The sequence below is a fragment of the Narcine bancroftii genome, chromosome 6 (assembly GCF_036971445.1).
Source record: "Narcine bancroftii isolate sNarBan1 chromosome 6, sNarBan1.hap1, whole genome shotgun sequence".
Classification (NCBI taxonomy): Eukaryota; Metazoa; Chordata; class Chondrichthyes; order Torpediniformes; family Narcinidae; genus Narcine; species Narcine bancroftii.
In genome coordinates, this window is record NC_091474.1 from 29352426 (window position 1) to 29378415 (window position 25990).

A 25990-nucleotide genomic window follows, 5' to 3' on the forward strand; every position below is an offset into this window, starting at 1 on the left:
GGGTGTCCACAGGATGGTCAATTAAAGGTCAGCTGCAGTAAGTTTACAAGATGCTTGTTCGGCCGCAGTTGGATACAGGGTGCTGTTCGGGTCATCACGCTAGAGAGACTGCAGACAAGGTTCACCAGGATGTTGTCGCCTAGATTGGAGCCTCTAGCTTTGAGGAGAGGTTTGACAGACTGGGCTTGTTTTTCCTGTAGCAAATGAGGTTAACCTGATAGAAGGACATAAGATTATGAGAGACATATACAATATGCATAGTAAGACTCTTTATCCCATGCTTGGGAAATAATAAATAGAAGGCCGACTGTAGTGAGAGGAAGAAGTCTGAAAAGGAATTTGAGGGGTAAGTTTGTTGCACAGAGTGGTTGATATCCAGAACTCACTACCAGAGAAGGCCAGAACCATAATTTATTGTTATGAATAAGTCATGTAATTTGGTGTTTAGCAGCAACATCATAAGTACCACCGTCCATTTTAAAACCATCTTACAACATTACTATAAATTTTTTTTAAATAGTCTACAAAATGCAAGGCCACTAGTGTCTTTAGTTCATTGATCATTCAGGAATCTCACAGCAGCGGGGAAGAAACTGTCCTTAAGCCGTTGAGTGCTCGTCTTTAGTCTCCTGTATCTTTTTCCTGATGGTAGCAGAATGAAGAGGGTATGGCCTGGGTAGTGGGAGTTTTTGAAGATAGAGACTACATGAGACACCATCTCATGTAGATCTCCTGTGAAGTCGCAGGCCGAGTTAACAACCATCTGGAGTTTATTCTTGTCCTGAGAGTTGGCGCCTCCATACCAGGCAGTGATGCAACCAGCCAGAATGCTCTCTATGTAGTTTTCAGTTACTTACTAATATCTCCTCAGACATCACACAAAGTATAGCCACTGGTGAGCTTTCTTTGAGATTGCATCAATGTGGAGGCAACAGGACAGACCATCAGAGATGATGACACCCAGGAATTTGAAGTTCTTGATCCTCTCCACTACTGAGCCCTCGATGAGGAATGAATAGAGTTCTCCTGACTTCCTCTTGAAGTCCACAATTATCATTTTTGTTTTTCTAATGTTGAGTCACTATTTCGGAGGATCTTTCCAGGACCCAACACACTAATAGCATCATGAAGAAAGCACATCAGTGCCTCTACTTCCTCAGGAATTTGGTATGACATTGGAAATCCTGGCAAATTTCTAGATGTGTGATGGAAAGTGTGCTGTCTAGCTACATCATGGTCTGGTATGGGGACACCAATACCCCGAGCATAAAGCCCTGCAAAAGAAAGTGGACACAGCCCAGGACATCACAAGCAAAACCTCTCCAGTATCGAGAACATCTATAGCACACATATCAAACTCAGGCCCGCAGGTCAAATTTGGCCCGTGATATAATTATATTTGGCCCGCAAGATCATATCAAATATGTATTAGAGCTGGCCCGCTGGCCGCCGCGCCAGTATAGCGCATGCACAGCTAATACTACAAATCCCAGAATGCTTTGCAAATGTGTTGGCGCCGGCCCGTCAGCCCGCTAATCGCCCCCACCTCCTCTCTTTACTTTCATTACCATCTGCGACCTGTCACCCAACTCACACGTAATAAACCCCTTACGAAAAATGGCCAAACGAAAGACAGAAAACAGGACCTTTCAAGACAGGTGGGAGGCAAACTCTGACCCCAGAGTTTGATGAACTTGCATCTAAGAAGAGATGCCAAGTATCTGGTTTAGACCCAGGTGCATCAGAGTAAATCACAGTGAGGCAAGCTAAGCTTGGATTCATATTTTCTTTGGTTAACTTTGGACTGTTCATAGTTGAAAGATTGGATTTTCATTGAAGCAAGTTGTTATTTTTTTGACTTGTTGGCTTGTGAAAAAAAATACATTTAAAAGGAGCTTAAAGGCTATAGAGAAATATTATTTATTGAATATTTTATTTCTCATTTGTTAATGCTTCTTCTGGAAAGAGTTTAACCAAAACTATTATTAAACATTTATTTTAATAAGAAAAAGTTTAACATTACATATGTTGAAAGAAGAGAAAACATGCAGATGTTGTTGAAAATTTACAATAAATATTTAGTTTGGCCCACGACTTAATCCAAGTTTTTAATTTCGGCCCTCTGTGAATTTGAGTTTGACACGCCTGATCTATAGGGAACACTGCTGTCAGAGACCAGCAGCAATCATCAAGGATGCACATCATCTAGCACATGCTCTGTTCTTGCTGCTGCCATCAGGAAAGAGGTAGAGATGCCACAAGACTCGCACCACCAGGTTCAGGAACAGCTTCTACCCCTCCACCACCTGACTCCTCAACAACAAACTCAATCAGGGACTCATTTAAGGACTCTTACTTTTGCACTTTATTGTTTTTTTTTCCCTCTCTGTATTGCCCAGTCCAGTTTGTTTATATTTCTTTATCTCTTTACATTGTGTACAGATTTTTTTGCACTACCAACAAGTGGTAATTCTGCCTTGCCCACATGAAAAAAAATCTCAGGGTTGTATATGATGTAATGTATGTACTCTGACAATACATCTGAAATCTTACGCTGGCAAATAGGATTAGTGTAGATGCACAAAAAGGTTGGCATGTGGGCTGAAGGGTCTGTTTCTGTGCTGTGCAACTTTGTGCTTCTATAATTACCAAGGGTCAAAGTTTAAATATCCAACATCCCAAACTGGATTTTACCAAAGTATTTTGTGAACTCAGTGCTGGAAACTATTGTTTGTGACATGTATAATTGATTTGGATGAAACAGTAGGAGAATGATTATTAAGTTTACAAATGACAAAAATTGATGGAGTTGTGGATTGTGAGGAAGGTTGTCAAACAATAGCAACAGGACATAAATCGGTGGAAATTTGAGCAGAGAAATGGCTCTTTATCTAGTACTGTCTATAAGGAGTTTGTACATTCTCCCAATGTCTGCATGGGTTTCCTCCAGGTGCTCTGGCTTCCTCCTACCCTTCAAAATATACCAGGGGTTGTAGGTCAACTGGGTGTAATTGGGTGGTATGGGTTTGAGGGCCGAAGGATCTGTTACCACGCATCATGTTTAAATTAAAAAATAATTAATCTATGTTTATGCTCTTCAAATAACTAGATTTCTATCCATATAATGACATAAAAAGCCACTGGTCCTGCGTTCAGGAGATGAGAACAGCACCCTTGGTACTGGTACGTCTCTGCTGGGTGATTGGAATGTGTGACCATGAATAAGGGACCAACACCAGGCAGCTGGTAGGTCAGAGACACAAGCACAGCAAAGCAAACAACTCCATCCCCATGGTTCATGATCCCACAGAAGAGTGGTTGCTTCACGGCTGTCACAGATGGTTGGGTTTACATAGAGAGAGGGGAAACTGATGAAAGAAGTTCTACACCCAGCCACACAGGTCAGCTCTCCAACATGGGCACATAAGCTCACTCACAAACAATCCCTCAAGCACACTGATGCATGGACCCTCAGATACACTTTTAGACATGACCTGGCACACCCACAGGCATTGAAAACCACACTCACATCGACACACAAACACATACACAGCTGTATGGCACACACAGGAAACCACACAGTGATCAGGAATTGTGCTGTGACATTAAAGATTTTCAATAGAAAAAGAACAGAAAATGGCAGAAAAATCCAACATGGCAGCTGTTCTGAGCACTGGTCACCTCACCTCAGCCACAAACTAAAATGATGCCCCAATGCAGGACTGAAAAGGTGCTGCATTACTCAGGGTGCTATCGGTCTGATGCTCCCATGCAGTATTGATGAGGTGCTGCATTGCTGGAAATGATGTCTCTCTGATGCTCCCATGTAGTATTGAAAAACTCTGTATGGCTTTAAATAGCTAGTTAAATGAGCCGGCAGTGTTTTATTTAAAATCCTGCAACCGCACAGGGTCTGGGTCCAAGATGGTGACATCTGGGTTCAGCAGTAACCTCAAGGGGTTGCAGAGTGGGAGCGGACTGGCGCAGGGTACCAAAAATGTGGAGAGAGCCCCACCCCCACAATGAGAAGAAACAGGGAAGACAATCCTAAGGATGTTGACCACGGGGCAGACCAGTGAGGGGCTCTGGGCTGAAGGACATACAGGTGGTGACCTATTGGCAACTTCTGGGAGAGGAACCCACACAGACCATGGGCAACTGGTGACTTGAGGTCAAAGGACTCACACCAGGCTGCAGGAGGCTGGCTCATGAGAACCAGGTATCGGAAATGGGATTCGAGAGGATGCTGAGGGCAAGGAGGGCTCCCAAAGGCTTCCTCATCATGTCAGAGGTTTAGATCTGGAGCTCGGTTTGCCGATGAATCGAGCAGGAATCTGCATGGCTGCAGAAGCTGTGGGAGGACTGGAGGCGAATCCACGGACACTCAGTTTGTCTGAAGGGACTCTCTCTTGCTTCTCTTTCTCTCACTGTAAGGGGAGACGGAAAATGCTAATTAATTTTTATTTGCCTCATGGCAGACTAAAGGCAGTTTCATGTAATATTACATTTCTGTTGTATTACATGACAATAAATAGCATCTGATTACTTATTAGTATGGAAGGTAAATTCTACAGCTGTATCAAGTGTAATATTCAGGCTAGGGAGAGATTTCCTATTGAAGATGAACAAGGCCATCTTTGTGTGGAGCAACAGGAGATTTTAAATTAATATTTCTTATTAGTCCTAATGAAACTGAAGGTCATGGAAACGAAGGCAGACAAGTGGCAATGTCCTGGACCAGATTAGGACAAAACAGAAGGTATTTGTGGCATTGGAGTTTATTGAAAGAGACAAAGATCCAGGCCCTGATCAAGCACATCCTCATCCCCTGGGGGAAGCTAGAGAAGGAATTACAGATCCCCTTGCTGAGATATTCCCATCATCTTTGGCCTTGGGTAAAGTGCTGGAAGATAGCTAGGTGGTTAATGTTGTGCCGTTTTATTTACTGATGACAGCCTGGGCAATGACATTACAGGATGGTGACACAGCGATGGACCAGTGAGGGGCTCAGCAGCTGAAGGAACCACACAGACTACTGGCTACTGATGACTTGCAGTCAAAGGGCCCACATAGGGTGCTGGCTCAAAGGAACCAGGTATCGGAACTTGAACTCGAAAGGGGGGGGGGGGATGAGGGCAAGAAGGGGTCCCGATGAGCCTCGTGAATCGCAGGTTTGGATCTGGAGCTCGTGTTGACAATGGTTTGCATAGGAGTCTGTGTAGCTGCAGAGGCTGCGGGAGCGCTGGAGGCAAATCCATGAGCATTCAGTGTCTCTGAAGGGACTCCCTTTTGCTTCTCTTTCACCTGTTGTAAGGGGCACTGGGCAATGCTCATGGAGGGCCTTATGGCAGACAAAAGTTGAAGTACAACATGTATATTACATTTTTTAATGTATTATTATGTGACAATAAAAGAAACCTTTGAAGGAAAATCCAGGGAACTACAGACCAGGAAGCCTGACATCAGTGGTTGAAAGATTGAGGGGATACTGAGAGACTAGATCTACCAGCACTTGGATAGGCAGGGTCTGATTGGAGGGAATGATTCGTGTGTGAGAGATTGTGATTCACAGTTCTGATAGGGTTAGGTGACCAAAAAGATTGACGAGGCAAGACAGTGGATAGTGAATTTGTAGATGACACCAAATGTGGTGGTGCAGTGGACAATGAGAAAGTATATCTAAGTTTTACAACAGGATTAACATCAATTGGGAAGGTGGGCCAAGAAGTGGAAAATGGAATTTAGATGTTTGAGGTTCATTTTGTCAGTCAACCCAGTGCAGGACTTAACAGAGACCCTCAGATGGGTGGGATGTGGAGGAGGCATTTGCCATGCTTGCCTTGCCTTCAGTAGATGGGGTATTGAGTGCAAAAGTTGGGAGCTCTTGGTTCAGCTGCAGAAGGCCTTGGTGAGACCACACCTCGACCACTATGTACAGGTCTGGTTGCCCAGAAGAACAACAATAAACAGGAAAGGGTGCAGAGGAGATTCACCAGGATGTTACGAGGACTGGAGGATTTTATAGGGAGAGGTTTGATCTATATTTCCCAGAACATACCTTATGGAGGTTGATAAAATCACAAGGGACATAGATAAAATAAATTTCTCCACAATAAACAGTTGTAGAACTGGAGGGCATAGATTTAAGGTGAGAGGGGAAAGATTTAAGAGGGACCAGGGGGTAACATTTTCACTCAATGCTTGAATGAACTGCCTGAGGAAGCTGCACAATTACAACATTCAAAAGACATTTGGACAGATTTATAGATACGAAAGGCTGAGATGGTTATGGACCAAATTCAGGCAAACGGGACTAGGCCAAACTTAACTGAAAGTTAGTCTTCACTGTTAAACAGGTTTCACTGCTCTGGCTCTTCCATAACATGATGGGAGAGCTGGTGGTTTCAGGTTTGTGTGTTATTGCAAGCACTGAACAAACTATTCTGCAATGCAGAGAACCATGGATGAATAAGATTACAGCGCTCCTTTACTTTAACATCCATATAGCATACAGAAGTGTTGAAGCATGTCCTCTCCAAGTGGGATTTTAAACCAACATATTGAAATATATGCTGCAATGTATTTTATTTAGAGCCTAAAGTATTTTGCAGGTAAAGCTAGGGTTCAGGTATTTTCAAATGTTAAAGTGCTAAATATTTCTGCTCTTTAACGAACAATTTAGCACACTAAAAAGGCACTTGTGTTGAGATGTTTGTTCGGCAATAAATTTCATGGTGCATATTATTTTAATAACACTGAACAATTTTTTTCAAAAGGTTTGTTTCCTGAAAAAAATTGGGGATAATGGTAGACAACTTCAAGTTGAACACAAAGATTATTTCAGATTTGCTGTATCAAGTAGGAAGTTGAGCGAAACATTAAATTAACTTTTATTGAATTTGGTATGTTTAATCGCATTATGACGTTGACACATTGAGTTAGTTCAACTGACAAAAATATTTTGCTGCTGATTTTCATTTGTACTCAGCATCTGATGCCTCTCATGTCAGTGACAGCCAGCATTGATAGATTCTGGTTGACACTGATACCACTTTTCCATGATCGCAATGTTCTGGTGAAATCTTTCACCATGTTCGTCATTGACTGCATCAAGATCAGCAGAGAAGACGTCCAAGTGCGAATGCAGAAAATTAATTTTCAATGACATGTTGCACTTCATGGTTTTGTATCCTTGAAGCATGTTGTCAATCAGCTGGATGTAGTTTGGAAAATGCGTTACATCTAAAAAATGGTCCTTATAGGAAAATTTTAAAAGGTGATTTTTGTGTTCAGTTGCCCAAAATCCATAAAATACACCTAAAAGTTTTCAGGAAGCAGTCTTTGTTGTCCAGTGTATTCAGAATGCTTTTCTTTTCCAGAAACATCTGTTAGGCTACAGTAAAATCATATTCTCTTAATCCCTGTCCCTATTGTAATGAGATTATTGCCATATACATTGTAAAATAAATATATTGTTACATCATAGATCAGCATCAATAGAAATTAACCAAAACAACTATTTTAAAACATTATTTTTTATTAATAGTATCTTACTTAACTCCAACTATATGCAAATGTATATATGTGCATGTATGGATTACCAAAACCATTGCAGTTTAGGCACAATTCTGAAAAGTTAATTTCAAAGTTCTGTCTTAGATATCATGTGTTGAAACTCAAAATCTTTAAACTGATGTTCAGAAGAAATTATGAAGGAGAGACCAAGTCATCAGACTTCTCAAAATTCACGAATTCTTGTTGAATTGCTTTCATAGAAATGTTTCTTCATTACTAGTGATTTGTCACAATTCCCCCCCCCCCTTCCCATTTCTTGCTTTGAGGTTTTGGAACGTGAATTTTCTATGTAATGTTTCCACGAACCCAGGCAAGGGTTAAACGAAATTACCATTAAAATGATCACAATCCAAATGCAACCATGATCTTGCTTTCTTTACCCAAATAGGGGTCAGTCAAAAATGACTATTACAATGACTACAGCAGATTTCTCTCCTCTGACAAAGAGAGTACCAGAAGTGACCATCTCACCCGAGAATCACTTTAATTCTGACTGAAGATAATTCTGGTTGAATATTAAAAATGCTTTTTTTTTAAAAAAGGTGTCTTTAATCACATGACTTGCTTGAGCAATACTTAGTTTTTAGGTTTCCCAAAAGCACGAGTCAACATCTCTTTTGAGTAAACATTCCATTGTTTCAGTATTTCAGTCGAACAATAAACAAGCTGTTTTATGGCTTTGAAGTAACAGACAAGCTGTCTCCAGAATTTTGTCATCTTGTGTCTTTCCCTGTTCCAAAACTTTACTAAAATATATACAAGGATAACATAAATCTGGAACAATATCCACTGAAATTCGACTTGCTGCAGCTAAAGAAATACTTCATAAAATCAACTATTTTCATAAAATTAAATTAAAAACAGATAATACAAAAGATAAATAAATATTCACAGGCCTGAAATCTTTACAGCTTTGCCTTCTTCCATGCAATCCTGACCCCTCGTCTCAGCTTCTTGAATTCAAAACCTGGCTCTCCCTGACTTTTTCTGATCTATTAGAGGTGGTTGTGCCCTTAGCAACCTTGGCTCACATGCCTCCATCCTTTTCTGTCCTCCCTTAACCCACTTTGTAAAGTCAATCTCTCCTATCTGCCACTTGCTACTTCGCTGATGCATTCAGGAAGGAGTGACGTTCAGCTGAGCTGGAACCTATGTTACGAGCCCAAAGGACACCAAAACCCACCAGCAATAGACATTCACCAAGACAAGTGGCTTTCAAAACAAAAGTTATTTTTAATCAACTTCAAACATGAAAATAGAATCAAACTTTAATTTAACTCTATTTTTATACTACTCTATACAAACCCACATTACCCCCTTCTAATTCTAAGCGTGCCTGTATGTAATGTGTGTGTAAATTCAAGAAAAGTTCTTTAGTTCACAGTTCAATCTCACTTCTCCTTCTTCCAAGTTCTCTGGTTGCAGGCAATCACCATACTGTGCACAGAATTTAACATGTATAAAGTTCACCAGGCTTGGTGCTTGAAAGGTAAATGTTTACCGCTCAGGAAGGTTCTTGTAGGGTTTGCAGAGAGAGATATTTGTTGCTCCAGGATTTCCACAACTGAGGTACCACCACTAGTCACCTCAGGGTCTCACTGATGAAACTTGCCCCATCAGGGATTTCTAGATGATAACCTCTTTCTTCAAGCTACCAGAGTTCCATTCCTTCCTCTATTTCAAGAGAAACATCAGACAGATAGCACTTCCAGCCATCTATGCTCTAGAACTTGCTTTCATCAGTTTCAAACAATTTTCCCTGGATTGCATTTTTCAGTTACTCGTCAGTGTCCCACACACTGACTGACTGAGCTGTTAACGCAACTCTCTTTTCCAATTGAAACTCCAAAGAGAGCATGTGACTCATGTCTTGCAAAACCCCCACCTTCTCCAGCAAAACAACAGGAGTTCTTGCTTCTTCTCAAGTTGTTATCTTAGGTAAACAATCCAGAATTGACCTTTCTGTGAGAACTTTGCAGAAAGGGTACTGATAGACAGCATGACTCCAGTAAGACAATGGTCAAGCATTTATGATGTCAGTTCAATTAACACCTACTTGTGAAAGGTGCTTACATTCTCCAGAGATCTTGCAATGTGAATTCTTCAGTCTTTCAAATAAGATCTGTTTTAAAATGTGTGTATATATGTGACCTACTTTAAATCTTATAAATTCTTCCCAAATGTTAATATTGTTACACCTTCCTCAGGAGATCACTACAGTTCTGAGTACCAGAAGGATCAGGAATGTTGTTGGCCTTGATTGTGTGGCTGGCTGTTTGGGAAGGAGGTAGCAAAGAGACTTGACTGGTGCAGAGGTTACTTTAAAGTAATAATCTGCTTAACTCTTTCTTGTATTTCAGGAACGGAGGAATTATCATACTATGAGCGAATCAAAAATAACAATTCATATTAATGTAGCACCTTTAAAATGTCCAGGTAAAAAAATGGGGACATTAGTCTGGGTCATTCATTAAAGAAGGCTGTTGACACCAAGAATGACTGAAGCTTTCAAAAGACAGCCATGGCTGGCTCAGAGTTAACCCAAGTAAATATTGAGCCATGGATGAGCAGAAGATGGGACTTCACAGGTCAGTGGCCTCTTCCACTTCCTACATATGCTCTGGCAATGTCTGCTGTGTGTCATTTACAAGCAAGAGAGGAGCGGGTGCAGGGGAGAGGTTTTAAACGTTACTCACCAATCTCCGATTCCTATGAACAGTCCATGAACTGTCTGTGAAGGAAGCCTTGCCACATCTTTGAAAGGTCCCCAATCCCTTCCTGCTATATGTTGCCTTTTGATAGGGTTCTGTTGCAATGGGGTGGGAGATGTACAGGGACTGTGCTGTCTCAACAATGCTCCAGAAACAAAGATGAGATGAAGAACCCATCCACATTATTGCTTGTGGGTGGAATGTTATCCAAGGCATATTACAAAGTGAAATAGGTATTGTTTTGACAAATGAAATTCACTATTAAAGTCAAGAGGGAAATATACTGTAAATAGATAGACAAGTGCATCATCACCAGTGACTTAATCTGACATTCTGCACAGAATTATTAAGATCACAAAACTGTCACAAGTGAGGTGGGGGAGGGGAGAAAGCTCCTTCACTGACATTTGAAATATTTGATTTCCTGCATATATTTTGAAACATCATCCTAGTGTTGGGCTATTAATTGCTCATTCAATTCCTCTTGCTTTAGAACAATCGGTAGCAGATGAGTTTGCCTTGAGTTTGATAACTCTTTGGAATCAGGTTCCTACTTCTCCGAGCTGTGGCATCCAGCACACTTAGATGGCCTCTTTTGTATTGCTGAATTCTTATAATCATACGTTCAAGCCACAGTAACCATTTAGCTGCCTTTCTTCATCAAAGGGCCCTCCATCCATCCTCCATCCTGCAGAGTTTGTGAAAGTCAACACTATCTTCCCACCACATAGCTCAGAGTACTTTCCAGCCAGAATCATGGCTGATATCAATTCCTTGAATAATAATGGGTTTCTAACATTTATATTAAAAAATACCAAAACAAAAGTATGCATGAACAGAATGCAGGTGCACCAAATAAATACACAACATATGTACTCGTCTTGCACACACCCTGAAAAATCCATATACCAGCACACATAGCCACATTTGGATCATCATTGATCCCTTCCACAGACAGGAAGCAACAACACGGGTTTCATTTGCATCTCTCCAGTCCTCGTCAGCAACAGGGGCTTCTCTTCCCACACCCTCACTGTTAGCTTTGTTGGCTGCAGTTCTTTCTTCCATTAACAGCATCAAATGAGAGAGAGAGAGAGAGAGAGACCAAGCTGAAGGAGTTTCTTGGGGCATTTTGTTGTATTGAAGGTTCTCTATAAGTGCAACTGTGGTGAGTCTTAGGTTGAAATAATGTAAATCTATTTAAATAATAAATTTTCAAAGCAAAGCTAGGTTCCTTCGTTTCAAATCAAGTTTATTGTCATCTGATTGCACAAGTACAACCCAACGAAACAGCATTCTCCAGTCGTCGGTGCAAATCACACAGACACACAACCAGACAACAGGAAAAATATTCATCTATATCAGTGGTTCTCAACTTTTTATTTCCACTCACATACCACTTTAAGTATTCCCTATGCCATAGGTGCTCTGTGATTAGTGAGGGATTGCTTAAGGTGGGATGTGGGTGAAAAGAAAAAGTTTGAAAATTACAGTTTTAATTGTACCTAATTGACTTGTTATGTGCACAGTTTCATAACTCCAAAGGAATTGGGCCAATGACAATTTTTCTCAAGCAAAATATTTCAGTAACAATTGGGTCTACAGCAGTGATTCTCAATCTTCCCTTCTCTTCCCATTCACATACCACCTTAAAAAAAAATCCCTTACAAATCGCAGAGCACCGATGGCTTAGGGATTACTTAAAGTGGTTTGTGAGTGGAAAGAAAAAGGTTTGAGAACCACGAGTCTATATAAATAATTAAATAATTTTGTCTCGTGAATATGAAAGTATAGGATGGTTAGTGTGAGCAGTTCCTTTGCTCATTCAGCATTCTCACTGCATTCAATCAGAGTATAACCCACAGCACCAAGGAAAAAAAAACACAGAAATACTGCTTTTAAAGGGCAAGAACTGGAGTTTAATCTTCTCCCTGAAGATTGAGCCAAAGTCAATCCATGAACAAACAGGCAACTTGCCCCCAGCAGCCACCTGGGCTGGCCAGATCTCCTTTGCTTAAAGATTCAGCACTGAAACTGTGACCATCACTGGGAGAAAGGTCAAAGAGACACTTTCAAAAATAAATTGCTTTTCAATTCATTCAGACATTCATTGGAAATAGAAAAAACACTCATGTTGTATTTTCGGGTTGTAATGACCCTGACTGCTCCCATATGCACAAACAATTTCAAATATTTGCACAAAATGAGCTTAATTTTACCTGGATGATCCTGTCCATTGGATTGGCCTGCCCTTCTCCTGGTGTAGCATTAATTTAGATATCCCAAGGAACACATTAACATGTTCAGAAGTGCATTTCACCAGCTACCACTGGCACAAGGATGCCCATTAACTTTATGGAACTACACCTTCCACCCTATAGGAAATCCAGTTTCCACGCACAAAAAATCCATGTACCAATAAACTAGCAGATATCAACCTCCATGCATCCATGCCTGGTATCCACACAGATTTCTGCAGATACATATCAACCTGCAAATATCTAAAAGTAATCATATGCAAGTACCTACACATAGATATTCACATAAAGTTTTCCCACACACAAATATCCAGAGCAATGATCCAAAGAGAAACCCACACATCGATCTCACAAATCCCTGCTTTTGGGAATGCTGATACAAATATCCACACAATGAAGTGCAAACATTAACACACAAATACTTTAGTACAACCTTGCATGAACAGCTGCTCCTATGTGTGTGAGGATGCCAGCGGTAAAGTGGCCTCATAATATTGTGTTGATCCATGGCTACCTTGCAGGTAATGTACACACCGCAATGCTTCCTTTGCATCTTTGGAATATGGGGTGCACCCCTACAAAAGCAAATTTGCAACTGTGATTCTGTTAGAGGTTTTGTTTCTCTTTGTTCCAAGCCAGCTGGTTATTAAATATTCTGAAACTTGGCTGCTTTAACTTGACTGTTGGAGCTGCTGTGAGTGCTCCCAGTTTGGTTAGAGAATGGTACTGCTGGCCAAACTATTCCAACAAACTGCTACCTCCAAGCACTGCCCAGACTACGAGTCTGTTATGACCCAACTTTACTCCTGGTGTCATGTAAGAGAGTGATCTGTAATCGTGCTGATGTGCCCCAGATGCTGGCTGGTTCCCTCTCCCCATGACATGATCCCCACTGCTGAGGGTGATGACTCAGTGGGACAAAAGCTTGCACTGTGGAAATGGAATAGTGTGAGTGATGGGCACCCACACATGCTTTTCTGTCTGTAATTGTGCACAGGCTACAACAATAGAAAGGCTTCATGGGCCACCACCAACTTCTGTGTACACCAGCTTCACAGTCGTCACTGGCTAAAGCCATGGCACATGAGCGACTCCCTAGAAAAATCTGGTGCTGAGTCACTTAGATACAAAAGTTGGTGACCAAAGGCTTGATATGTAAACTGAGTCGTGGAGGTGGACCCTGCCATTAGGCTTAATGGGCCCTTGCAACAGACTGAGCACATACAGACTGGACCACAATGGTTACATTACACTGGCCCTCAACACGAGAAGCTGCCTCCGTTAAAATCAGAATTTATTGTCATGAACATGACACAAAATTCGTTGTTTTGCAGCTGCATCACAGTGTAAATACTGAACAAGAGCTGTTCTCAGGGAGAGGGAGGGAGGGAGGGAGGGAAGAAAAAGGCCAAAATGCCAAGACAGAGGGAGAGTGGAGGAGAGAGATACAGAGGGGCTTAGAGAGGGAATGCCAGAGCTTGTGCACAGATATACAAAGATAAGGTTGCCAGTGGTGCAGTGATTAAATTAAGGACAAGCTCAGAGTCAGTCAGAGGTGAGGAAGGAGGGTGAGAATGTTGACATGAGACCTTGCTTATGGATCATGGTGTTGGCTAGAAGTTCTGGAGCAGCTCTGGGTTACAGCACCTGAGATACCCTTTACCCTGGGTGGTGAGTGCAGGTTTCAGTGCCATGATGGAGGTGAGTACCAGAGGTGGAAACAAGCTGACTGAGTGTGGGCACTGGGATTTGAATCAAAGGTGGCACCAAGGTTACAAAGAGATTCACACCCATGGGAGTACAGAGCGTGTGCATGCACCACTCACAGAAATATGCATACCTCGCACACATCCATTTACACAATAAAGGCAGATATGTACACAAACACAGAAATGTATTCACACACACGTTAACTTCCCCTCCTGCCCCAGAAGCCTCAAATTTCCTGCCATCTCAGGGAGTAAGTTTAAGGTAAGGTGCAAATTTAAAATACCCATCTCCAGCCGAAGTTTCTGATTCCATTCGCGAACAGCCGGATGCAAACTCTTCACATGCTCGCATTGATTAATATTGCAAATTTTCTCACTTTGCAATTTACTCTGAAGTCCTGGAGCGCTGACATCAACTCTTGCCGAGTCATTTTTAAACAGTCCCTCCTAATGTGCTCCTGATTGATCCAGTCAATCCTTACTCACGGGTTACACCAAGGCGGACGCCCGTTTGTGCGAGTGGTGTCCTTGCCCCACCGGCGGCTCCCGCGAGGAACGGACAGGGCTAGGGACAGGGCTGAGCTCGGGTCCTCACTGAGGCGCGGTGTCCGGCAGCCCGCTTTGTTGGAGTGGAGCCTCGCCACACCAGAGCGCGGCTCGGCCGCTTTAACCGCCTGGAGATGTTACTGCTCCCACCGAGTTTGTAAACAGAAATCCACACGCACAAGACACACTCTCACTCACACATAAACACGTTCAAAACTTCACCGACAAACAAACTCACCTTCACACACAAAACCAAATACTCCTGCACAAAGACAAATGCACCCAGCTCCACTAGAACACAAGTACACACACAGCCAGTCCAGTTCTCCAGCCTGGAAATGCTCTTGCTTTAAGGCACAGCTACAGATCAACACCTTCAGAAACACATTTACAGGATGAAAGCAGAAAGCCCTTTACCTTGTTGGAGTAATAATGTTGCAGACAAGTGGCGGCACCCAGGCACGCCGGATCAGCAGTTAAGGCGGGCACCGTGGCGGGTGCTGAGGGATAAAATCTCAAATCCATCTTTCAGTGGCCACAGCACCAAGTACATGGGAGCAGATTTTTGATTATTATTTTCACTCTTCCTCCCTCCTCAGTCTCTTCCCCCCCCCTCTCTTTCTCTCTCTCACACACTCTCTCTATTGTTGAATGGAACAAAAAGAGAGAATGGGGTGAGACTCAATGCTCTTACATCCGTTTGTGGTCTGCAATAGTTCAGCCTTCTTGTAAGACACAGATGCACACTTTGAATGGTCTTGCCATTCTGGGCTGAGGAAAGTGGCACAACATAAAGCACACTCGCTCAGCAAGAAACTGTTGCCACAAAATGCTGATGAGATTTTCTTTCTGGATTCCTGTCTGTTTTCTTTGTCTTTCTGCCTGTATCTCTCACACACTCCCCTCTCAGTTTCTTTCTTCACTGTGTGTTCTCAGCATGCCTGAGAGTGTTTACCCATGCGTTTAAGCTGAGGGTATCATTTGCTAGCTTTCTCCACACCCAAAGCCAAGCGACCTCTGTCGATAATAGAAGGGATATGGATGAGCTGGGGGAGGGGAATATCAGGCTGTAGCACAATTCAGGCAAAGCAGCTTGATAAGATTGCAGTGCCTGACTGTACCGACGCTGATCAAGGACAGGAGAGTTTCAGGTCCCCCTTCTGATGGCTGCGTGAGAAATGTGGGAGTAAACCAGTAAATCTGAGTCTTTGCATTAGTTCTGATCAGATAGATCAGGACAATGACGAAGTTGAACATTTCCCATAGGGTATCGGGAGGACAACTCCGCTCAACACAATAAAGGTACCGAATCTAAGTGCACAACAGGAGCACACCATTGAGACATCCTACAAACGCAGCGGCGAAGTGAAGGGACGTGAAACAGTAACACGTGGAACAGTGTGGCGGGAGGAAGAGCCCACCCATTATTTTCAAAGCTTTTCAATGAACAGACAGCAACAACAAAAAGGAGGGCACACTTTGGGCTGTCCAGGTGATACAGACAACGTGCAGCCTGCTGTGGGGAAATAAAACACGAATCCTAACAGGATTCCAGAAGGAGCCAGGAGAAGAATACAGACCTGGAGGAAGGATAACAAGCACGGGTATACTCACTGCACAGTGCACAATGCACAGAATCCCAGGAAAAGTCTGGACAAAATAGCTGGAGAGGAGCTGGGGTTTTTTTTGTTCAGTGCTGTATGGAGTGGGGGGAAGGGCAGTGCTGGGGAGTAAGTCAATAACTTGTTGATAACGGAGTGCAGTGTGTATCGTTGTACACTACAAGGTGGAAGCAGTAAATTGTGGCAGGGTGCCTTGTATAATAAAACGGCTGTGGGTGGAGATAAGATAATAAACCCACACTTCTTGGTGATGTTCATAAAATATGTATCTACTTTTTTCAAGTATTCAGGACAGATTTATGTTTCTTAAAATTCATGATGGGTCCACGTTTTGATTTTAGGAATTTAACCACAGTAAATTCTGTGCTTAAAGTGTTCCTTTATTTGAGAATGCACATTCATTGGTCTGTGCTCCAGGTAGGCAATATGTTTTTGACAATCAACCATCCAAAGCTTTCTTGTAATTCATCTTTCCCTTCACTCTTTAACACCCGCTCCTGAACATCCCAAAGCTTCACAGGAGCCCCAAAAATAAATCTGACACTGAGCTGTGACAAGAGGTACAAGGATAGAAGACACACAAATAACTCTGTTGTGGGGACACCAAGTTCCTTGGACTTCACTTAACTAGCGACCTATCGTGGACACTCAACATCTCTTCGCTTGTCAGGAAGGCGCAACAGCAACTGCACTTCCCAAGAAGAAAAAAGCGGGCAAGGCTACGGGCCACCATCATGTCAACCTTTGACAGGATCTCTATCCTGGCCGGCTGCATCACAATGTGGTACAGATGCTGCAGAGAAATGGATCAGTGGTCAATCCACAGGAACAAAGAGTGGCAGAGAGGATCATGGGAGTTTCCCTTCCCTCCATTGACATGATCTACAAGGATCATTGCCTTAAGTGGGCATGCAACATCATTGAGGTCTCCTTTCACCCCTTTCAGCTGCTCCCATCAGGGAAGAGATACAGGAATATCAGAGCCAGCACCACCAGGCTGAGGAACAGCTTCTTCCCTCAGACAGTGAGAATGCTGAACGACTAAAGGAACTGCTCACACTAACCATTTGAGACTCTCTTATGTACAAAACAATATTTATTTATTTGTACATATGAATACTTGTCGTGCATGTATGTTGTGTCTGGTTGTGTGTCTGCGTGTTTTGCACCAAGGACCAGAGAACGCTGTTTTGTCGGGTTGTATTTATACATTCAGATGACAATGAATTGATTGACAACAAAAAGCTGTTTAAAGTAAGTGGAAGAGAGAGCAGTGGAGGTTGAGAGTGGAATTTCTGATGTTTTGGGCTTGCAATGTGAAGACTGGGTCACTAATGAAGTGATCTAAATAAATGAGCATCAAGAGGAAAGAACCAAAGATGCACAAAGATCTTAGAGGGACAATGAGAGTTCCCCATGGAAGGAGAGGCCAGTGAGCATAACCATAGGCAGCAAGCTGGGGGAAAATGGTGAAGTGTCTGCTCTGGGTTAAAACCCAAGCACCAGTGTTTCTGGTGGGTTGAAAGAGGGAAACCAGTCATGAAGGAAGGGTCATGGATCTGCAGAACCAACTTCTGTTCTTGATAATAAACAAATAAACAATAAAGGTGCATGTGGAGGATACCTGCACAGCATGTATGCGCACACACAGGCATACACATGCACACACGCACACAGAGGCATACACGTACCATCTTAGACACACAGATACACACGCAAATGTGCAGACACACATGCCCAGACACACATGCGCACACACTCACATACACCCCTACTATCTCCCACACACACGTGCACCAAGCACGCACATCCTCACAGACACACATGCACACAGATACACACATCTACCATCTTCCACACAGATACATACACACTCGCATCAAGCACACAGATGCGTCAAGCACACACCCTCACAGACACACACACGCACACTATCTTCCACACAGATGCACATGCATACGCACACGCATGCACTGGTGACTGACATGTCATTTAAGCATATCTGTGTTCCATCCTGGCTCCGTTCTGTGAAAGTCTCTTCAGCTGTTCTAAGAGTCACACATCCTTCCTATAATGACGCTGTGCACAGTAGCCCAATGCTTTAGCCCTGTTGCTATCAAGTCTTGCACCAGCGTCTTTGCCTTTGTATTGTGACATATAGATGAGGCAAGAAATCCACTTGGTCCGTGCATGTGTGGGTGAATGTAGGGAGCATGCGTCCAATAGCTGCTCTCCTCCAAGTGAGGTGAATGGGGGGGGGGGGGGGGGGCAAAGAACAGTGCCTGAACTCTGCAACCCATTGTGACCCCACCATTTATTTTAATGTATTTTTTTATTGGAATTGAATCACATGGCATTACAGATGCCAATTAATGGGCAGCAATTTTTGGCAATGGACCATAAGAGTTACCTAGCTGTCCTGTTGAAAGGTTCTAGCCCACCATGCTGACCATTCTTTCTCTCCCCTTGATGCTGCTTGTGTGCTGCTCCAGGTACAGGTATCTGAAGTGTCTCGTGTGTCTACCAAACCTGTCATGCAAGTCACATTTTAAAAGTGCAAAAGTAAGTAACCTGAACATTTTTTGATTTACATCACCTAACCAAAGGATGTTCTTTAAATAAGTCTTTCATGGAAAAAAATGGACCAAATGTTGAATTTCAGTCTTCCAAAACCTCATTATCAGAGGAGTATCAGAGCCGGCACCACCAGGCTGAGGAACAGCTTCTTCCCACTGGCAGTGAGAATGCTGAACGAGCAAAGGAACTGCTCACACTAACCATCCGAAACTCCCATATGTACAAACAATATTTATTTATTTGTTTGCAGAGATAAAATACTTGTCCTGCCTGTATATGTATTATTTGTCTGCATGTGTGGTATGTCTGGTTGTGAGTCTGTATGTTTAGTACCAAGGACCAGAGAATGTTGTTTCATTGGGTTGTACTTGTACAATCAGATGACAATAAACTTGACTCGTTAAGTCAAGTCATGCAAGTGACCGTTACACAAAGAATGGTCACTTTCGGAATGTGAGGTTCCATTTGTGGTGAGGTTAAGTGCCATAGTGCTTTGCTTTGATTAACCTGGCAGTGGGAATTTGCCTTTTCTTCTTGCCCTGACCTCCAAAGGTACTGGAGGGAACTATCCATTCCCGACATCTCCAGGCCATTAGTTCAGTCTGGCCACAAGACTCCCCTCACTCCATCACTTCCATTAGAACTGGGGCTGGGGCAGAGGTAGGTGCTGTAGGATGGCAGAAGATGTGGATCAGGCCACCTCTGATTGCTCAGGAGTGAAAATACTGTGACTTTGAACGGATGCTTCAGATGGATTAGAAACAGTAGCTCAGCAAGCAGACCAAGGCATAGGTATGGGGGTTGCACACTCTGTGGCCGGCTCACAGAGCTGAAAGAAAGGGCAGTGGTTATTACATTCTGCAAAGACCTTTCATGCCAAAGCAAAGCATGCTTCTTGCAAGCAGTAAGAGCAAAAAAAAAGTGGCTGGCTCTTCTCTTTGCTCAAGTATTAAAAGAGGGAATTAAATTATTAATTGCCTTAAATGTATCCTTTCTGTACTCTTCCTGCACATCATCAGGTAGACACACCTCATAATCTAAGAGTTCTGGCCCAGCATCAAAGTCTATATGCACCAGGTTTTTACCTCTCCTGATAGTGTGACTCCAGTATTGTATTATTTAGTTTCATGGAAGAAAACCATAATCTAATTTTGTGCAGATGTTACTGCAGGTTCTCCAAGAGGTTTGGGGGTCAATTGCAGGGATGAATCTTTTTTTCCTGCATGGGATACATTAAACAAGCAAATGCATGCTGCCATTGTTGTAGGAATAAAAAAATTCTATTCACAAGGCCTAAAGATTAGCTTTAAGAAAAAAGGAATTTGTATAGGTGTGTCTCAACAGCATGTGTTGTCTTCTACAAAAAGTCATGAAAAGACTGCATTGTTAAAAATGTTCTCTTTCCTCATTGGATGTCTATTTTGAGTGTTTTGAAGTGGCCTCAGTGATATTTGTAAAGCTGAAAGCAAAGTCTTCATGAGATTGGAATGTCAAGTGTCCTCAAGTGGGCCTGCTCCCAACATCCCCCACTGGAAGAATAAAATACAACATGATTGGCATGAGGAAAGAATTTTAAAGAACACTGTTGTCATTCATCAATGAAATAATCAGGGAAGAAAAAGGAATGTTTGTATGTTGAGAGTGTAGGATGAAGAGAAGGTGGGGAGGGGGGGAGACGGAGTACTCTGCTGATGTCCTTCCACCTGCATCTGATACAGCTTGGATGAAGACTTCTTTGCTACAACTTTTATATGTTGTAGGTAAGCTATTCATTCAGAGAACTAATGTCCAGTGAATAAACTAATCTTAAATTCAAATCGTTGTTGATTTCGTTCTTTAACAGGGAGAGCTTTTCTGACCTTAATGTTGGTATGGGTTTGATGTGCCAGATCATGAAGAGATCAAATGCAGTGTAGTTCAACACATAACATGGCTTTTATTAGTAGAAAATCAGTAGTACAAAAATGAATGTTAATGGGTGCGTACATACTTATAGTCAAGAGGAGTGCCCTTGGTGGTAGAGATAATCCACGTCCAATGCCAGTAGTGCAAACTAAGCATGGTGAGAGATTGATGACATGACACACATTTACTGCAGGGTTCTTATCAAACAATGCCAAATTTCCCACAAAATGATCATTATCATCCACAATAGGGAGATCCCTTGGAAGATAAGGGAGTGTTAGTATTGGGTAAGGCAAAAATGTGGCCATGAATGGTCTTCACGGTGGAGGGCATGTCTAACATGACAAAGAAAATGTTATAGATGCAACGGGAGGTGAGGACCTTGACATAGTCACTGTCACTAAAGAGGTAGTGCTGAGCAAACTAGTGGGTCTAAAGGTAGATAAATCCCCTGGTCCTGATGGAATGCACCCCTCAGTATTGAAAGGAATGAAGGAAATTATATTTGAGTTGTATGTGATGATTTACTTAATTTCTCTGGACTCTGAGTAGATCCCAGTAGATTGGAAGACAGCAAATGTCACGCCACTGCTTAAGAAAGAATGTAAGCAAAAGGCAGGTAACTATAGGCCAGTTAACTGGATATCTGTCGTCAGGGGAATGCTTGAAGCCATCATTAAGTAAGAAATAGTGAGATACATAGAGAGATATTGTTCCATCAGGCAGATGCAACGTGAATTCATGAAGAAAAGGTCATGTTTGACAATTTACTGGAGATCCTTGAGGATATAATAAGTGCAATGGTTAAAGGGAAACACATAGGTGTTATATACTTGGACTTGCAGATGACTTTCAATAAGGGGCTGCATAGAAGATTTAGCCATAAGGATGTATGGAACTGGGGATAAAATATTAGCATGAATAGAGGATTAATTAATCAATAGAAGGCAGAGAGTATGCTCCTGGAAATAAAGTACCAATCTGTTTAACCTTCTTAACTCAGTTACCTAAGTCCCTGCATCGTCCAAGTAAATCTTCTCCGCACTCTTTCAATCTTATTGATATATTTCCTATAGTTAGGTGACCAAAACTGCACAAAATACTTCAAATTTGGTCTCACCAACATCTTATTCAACTTTTCCATAACATCCCAATTCGTAAACTCAATACTTTGACCAATGTGCCAAAACTCTCTGGCCCTATCTACCTGTGACACCACTTTCAATGTATTCACATGCAATTATGTATCTGTATCCCCAGATCCCTCTGTTCTACCAAACACCTCAGTGCCCTACCATTTACCATGTTTGTCCAACCTTGGTTTGTCCTTCCATAATGCAACATCTCACACCTATTGCAAACCATTTTCCACCCATCAGCAAGATTTTAAAGTCTTCCTTGCTGTCCACTACACCTTCAATCTTTGTATCATCTGCAAATTTGTTGATCCAATTTACCATATTATCATCTAGATCATTGATATAGATGACAAACAGCTCCGGACTCAGCACCAATCCTTGAGGCACACTGTTAGTCACAGGCTTCCAGTCAGAGAAGCAATCATCCACTCTCTGGCTTCTCCCATAAAGCCAATGTTAAATCCAGTTTACTACCTCACCGTGAATACTAAGCGGCTGAATCTGCCTGACTAACCTCCCATGTAGAGATGTGTTAAAGGCCTCACTAAAGTCTATGTTGACAACATCCATGGCCTTTTCTTCATCAAGTTCCCTGGTAATCTCAAATAACTGTAGGAAAAAAAAACAAATTAGTTGTAAATTTCCTACTCACTGCTGCATGTACTGTGTGGAACTCCAGTCAATAGTACCATCCGTAAGGGCTGAAACCTTGTGTTTAAGATTTGTGGTTATTTTATGAATATTCCTTTAAGATTGTTGTTTTTGTAGTTACCATAGTTACTATGACATCATCTTTTGTAATATTCGAGTGTACAAGGAGCTCATTCTCATTTTTGGAATAACCATGGAAGGAGAGTGAGCTCACTTGAGAAACCTTTTCTTTGAATTCATTATTAATCAATGATCACATGGAAATCAGGAATATGGAGCTGACAGGAAAGGTTGGAAGATCTATTGCTGTATAACTCTATGAATCTATTAATGCCATTCTCTCTCTCTCTCTCTCTCTCTCTGTCTTCCTCAAGCAATAGATCTTCCAACCTTTCCTGTCAGCTCCATATTCCTGATTTCCATGTGATTATCGTTTCTAAGTGAACCCATTTATTTGACTTGGCGATGGTTAACGCATTCAAGTTATACCCACAGTTCAGCATTGCCTTCACCATGATGAGGGAGGATTGGCCTTGGATGGAGGGGAATTTGAGGAAAGATTATATCTCCCTTTCATTGTTCCAGATTGTGTGTGGATTGTGCCTCCCTCACGCCATCAATACTAACAGGCTCTCAGGCTTCCAGCAATCAGCAGCTCTAAACAACTGTTCTAAACTTTCGACTCAAACTCAAATTTATTTTAAAAGAACAGAACAAATAAGAACACCACAGAAAGCAGCAGATGTGTTGTTAGTACAAAACAGAAACTAAAATGGACAGTATTTTTATCATTCAATGCTCAAAGTGAAAATATCCAGGCAGACTTTGAAAGTGAATCTGATAACTCTCCTTGAGACTGTAAACCAATAGAAGCAGAATCACAATGTCTCCCAATGAGGAGAGTCACAGGCCACAGGTGAATTAGAATCTCCAAGGTAGAGAGACCTTATTGAAAACAGAGTTCATCTTAAAATATACAACATAGGAAATCCTACAGGATGAATGAAACCAGGGGTACTAGGCTCAGAAGATGAGATGAAACTAAACTCAATATAGCAGATAAGATAATTTACCAAGATGTTCAAATCCACTGCCATCATTTCTCCCTCATTATCCTTATTTCTTCTCAAGAAGTGGGCATCACTGGCAAGGCCTTTGCCCAACTGCCCTTGAGAAGGTGAGGAACGTTTGTGAACTCTCATGGTGATGAAGGCGGTCAACAGTGTTCACGAGGGAAATCTACAAATTATTACTCAGCAAATGACAAAAATGTGCTGTTTATTCAATACGCATGTTCTTTCCATGAGCAAGGGAGCATCAACCCACATGGGCAAGCAGGTTTCACACTTTTCACAAATGTTTTCCCTGTCTGTCAAAGGAAATGGATAAAGACTCTGCATTTCAGCTTCCAGTGTGGATCTCGTCTGCAATGTTTCCTGGGAGAAAACATTCACTTAGGAAAGGTTCATGTCGACAAAAGCAGCACTAAAACAAGGCCAAACCACACTGTCACTCTCGAACAATCCCACACCATTAATATTGTGCTTGCATGGCCATTATCATCAACACCTCACTGCACTAAGACTTGCATCAATGTCAATACACCACAGTAGAACTAGAGTCTGTGTGGACACAAAGCGCTGAAGGCGAATCAGTGTCTCTGAAGGGAGTCTCTTTTGCTTCTCTCTCTCTTACTGTAAGGGGTGCTGGGTGACTCAAATGGTGTCTCTTTCTGCCTTACGGCAGGCAGAAGGCCGTTTCATGCTCTGTACTTACATTTTTAAAATTTAAAATAAAATTTAAATTTTTTAAAATTGTTTAACATTTAGACATACTGCACAGTAACAGGCCATTTTGGCCCACAAGCCCGTGCTGCCCGATTGTATCCAATTGTCTACAATGTTTTGAAGGGTGGGAGGAAACCAGAGCACCAGGGAAAACCCACGCAGACACAGGGAGAACATACAAACTCCTTTTAGATAGCGCCGGATTTTTACCCAGTCACTGGTGTTACGCTAACTGCTACACTAACCATGCCACCCCATGTACATGACAATAAAGGAATCCTGAATCAATAGCATCATTGCTCTCACACGACCTAGGTCATCATTCTGATGCCAAAGGCATCACTGGCATTATCATATCAACATCATATCAGTATCACTGAGGAATAGTAACAGGGTGGGGTTTGAGTCAGTGATCCAGAATATTCTATTCTATAGACTCATAGTATAGAGTATTTTTTGGTCCCCCAATAGTATTGGGGCCAGTGGTTTTGGAAAGGCACAAAAATAAAAGGATTGTTGTCATGGGGGATTTCAATTTTTGATGAGAGGTATAGGTAGGGTGGACAGCTGGCACCTTTTTCCCAGGGTAGCAATGGCCAATTTCTGAGGACATCCATCAAAAATTATAATGTCATGAAGATGGAGTTGCCTTGTGAACAGAGAAAATAAGCTGAGAGCCAGGTCAGTGGATGAACAGTGGCAGATATTCAAAAAGCTGGTCCACCGCACTCAGCAGGAATTTATCTCAATTAGAAAGGGATTCCACGAGGAAGAGACACAAGCTGTGGTGAACAAAGAGGTCAAGAATAATGTTAAACTGAAAAGCAGGGCATACAAAGTGACAGGGGCTGGTGCGCGGCCAGAAGGCTGGGAAGTATTCAGGATCCAGCAGTGAAAAACTAAAAAGCTCATTGGAAAGGAGAAAATTGATTTTACAAGCAATCATGCATGTCATATCAAAGCACACCATCAGAGTTTCTGCAGATAGTTAAAGAGAAAGAATAAGGTAGCTAAAAGTAGATAAACAAAAATGTTATAGAGAACAAGTTCAATGAAAACAAGGCAAGGGCAGGACTGATTGACTAATGAGTGGTCCATTCAAGAGTCTGATTATAGAGGGGAAGAAACTGTCCTTGAATCAGGAGATTCATCTTTTCAAACTCGTGTATCTTTTGTTCAATGTGAAGGGGAAAAAAGAGTGTGGTCTGGGTGGTGGTGGGGGATGCACAGTGGGAAACATCTTTTAATAGATTGAATGCTTTCCTGAGGCAGTGGGAGGTATACAGAGTCAGTGGAGGGGAGGGTGTTTTGCATGATGGCCTGACATCTGATTACCACTCCCTGCAGTTTCTTGCAGTCTTTGGTAAAGCAGTTCCTGTACTACATCGTGATGAGTTTGGTCAGGATTCTTTGCATACGAGACATTAGGGACATGCTAAACTTTTTTTTGAATTCTCAGTAAGTAGACACATTGATGTGCTTTCTTAGCCACAGCATAAACGTGGTTGGA

The 25990-nt window shown here is 42.1% G+C and overlaps 1 protein-coding gene across 9 annotated transcripts in view; it reads right to left on the reverse strand.

Annotated features, from left to right (window-relative positions):
* Positions 1 to 25990, reverse strand: part of tox2 (TOX high mobility group box family member 2) — a 292247-nt gene that overhangs the window by 119675 nt on the left and 146582 nt on the right. Inside the window, exon 1 of one of the 9 annotated variants that reach the window (XM_069884522.1) lies at positions 22695 to 22789. The exons of 6 other annotated variants lie outside the window; for them this stretch is intronic. Coding sequence is in view for 1 of the 3 variants with exons in the window: in XM_069884520.1 (XP_069740621.1) it covers positions 15217 to 15324 (108 nt within the window). In the remaining 2 variants the exon portion in view is untranslated. Of the gene's footprint in view, positions 1 to 14537; positions 14816 to 15216; positions 15736 to 22694; positions 22790 to 25990 lie in introns of those variants that run through there. 2 more of the 9 variants (XM_069884520.1, XM_069884524.1) reach the window with 2 other exon arrangements.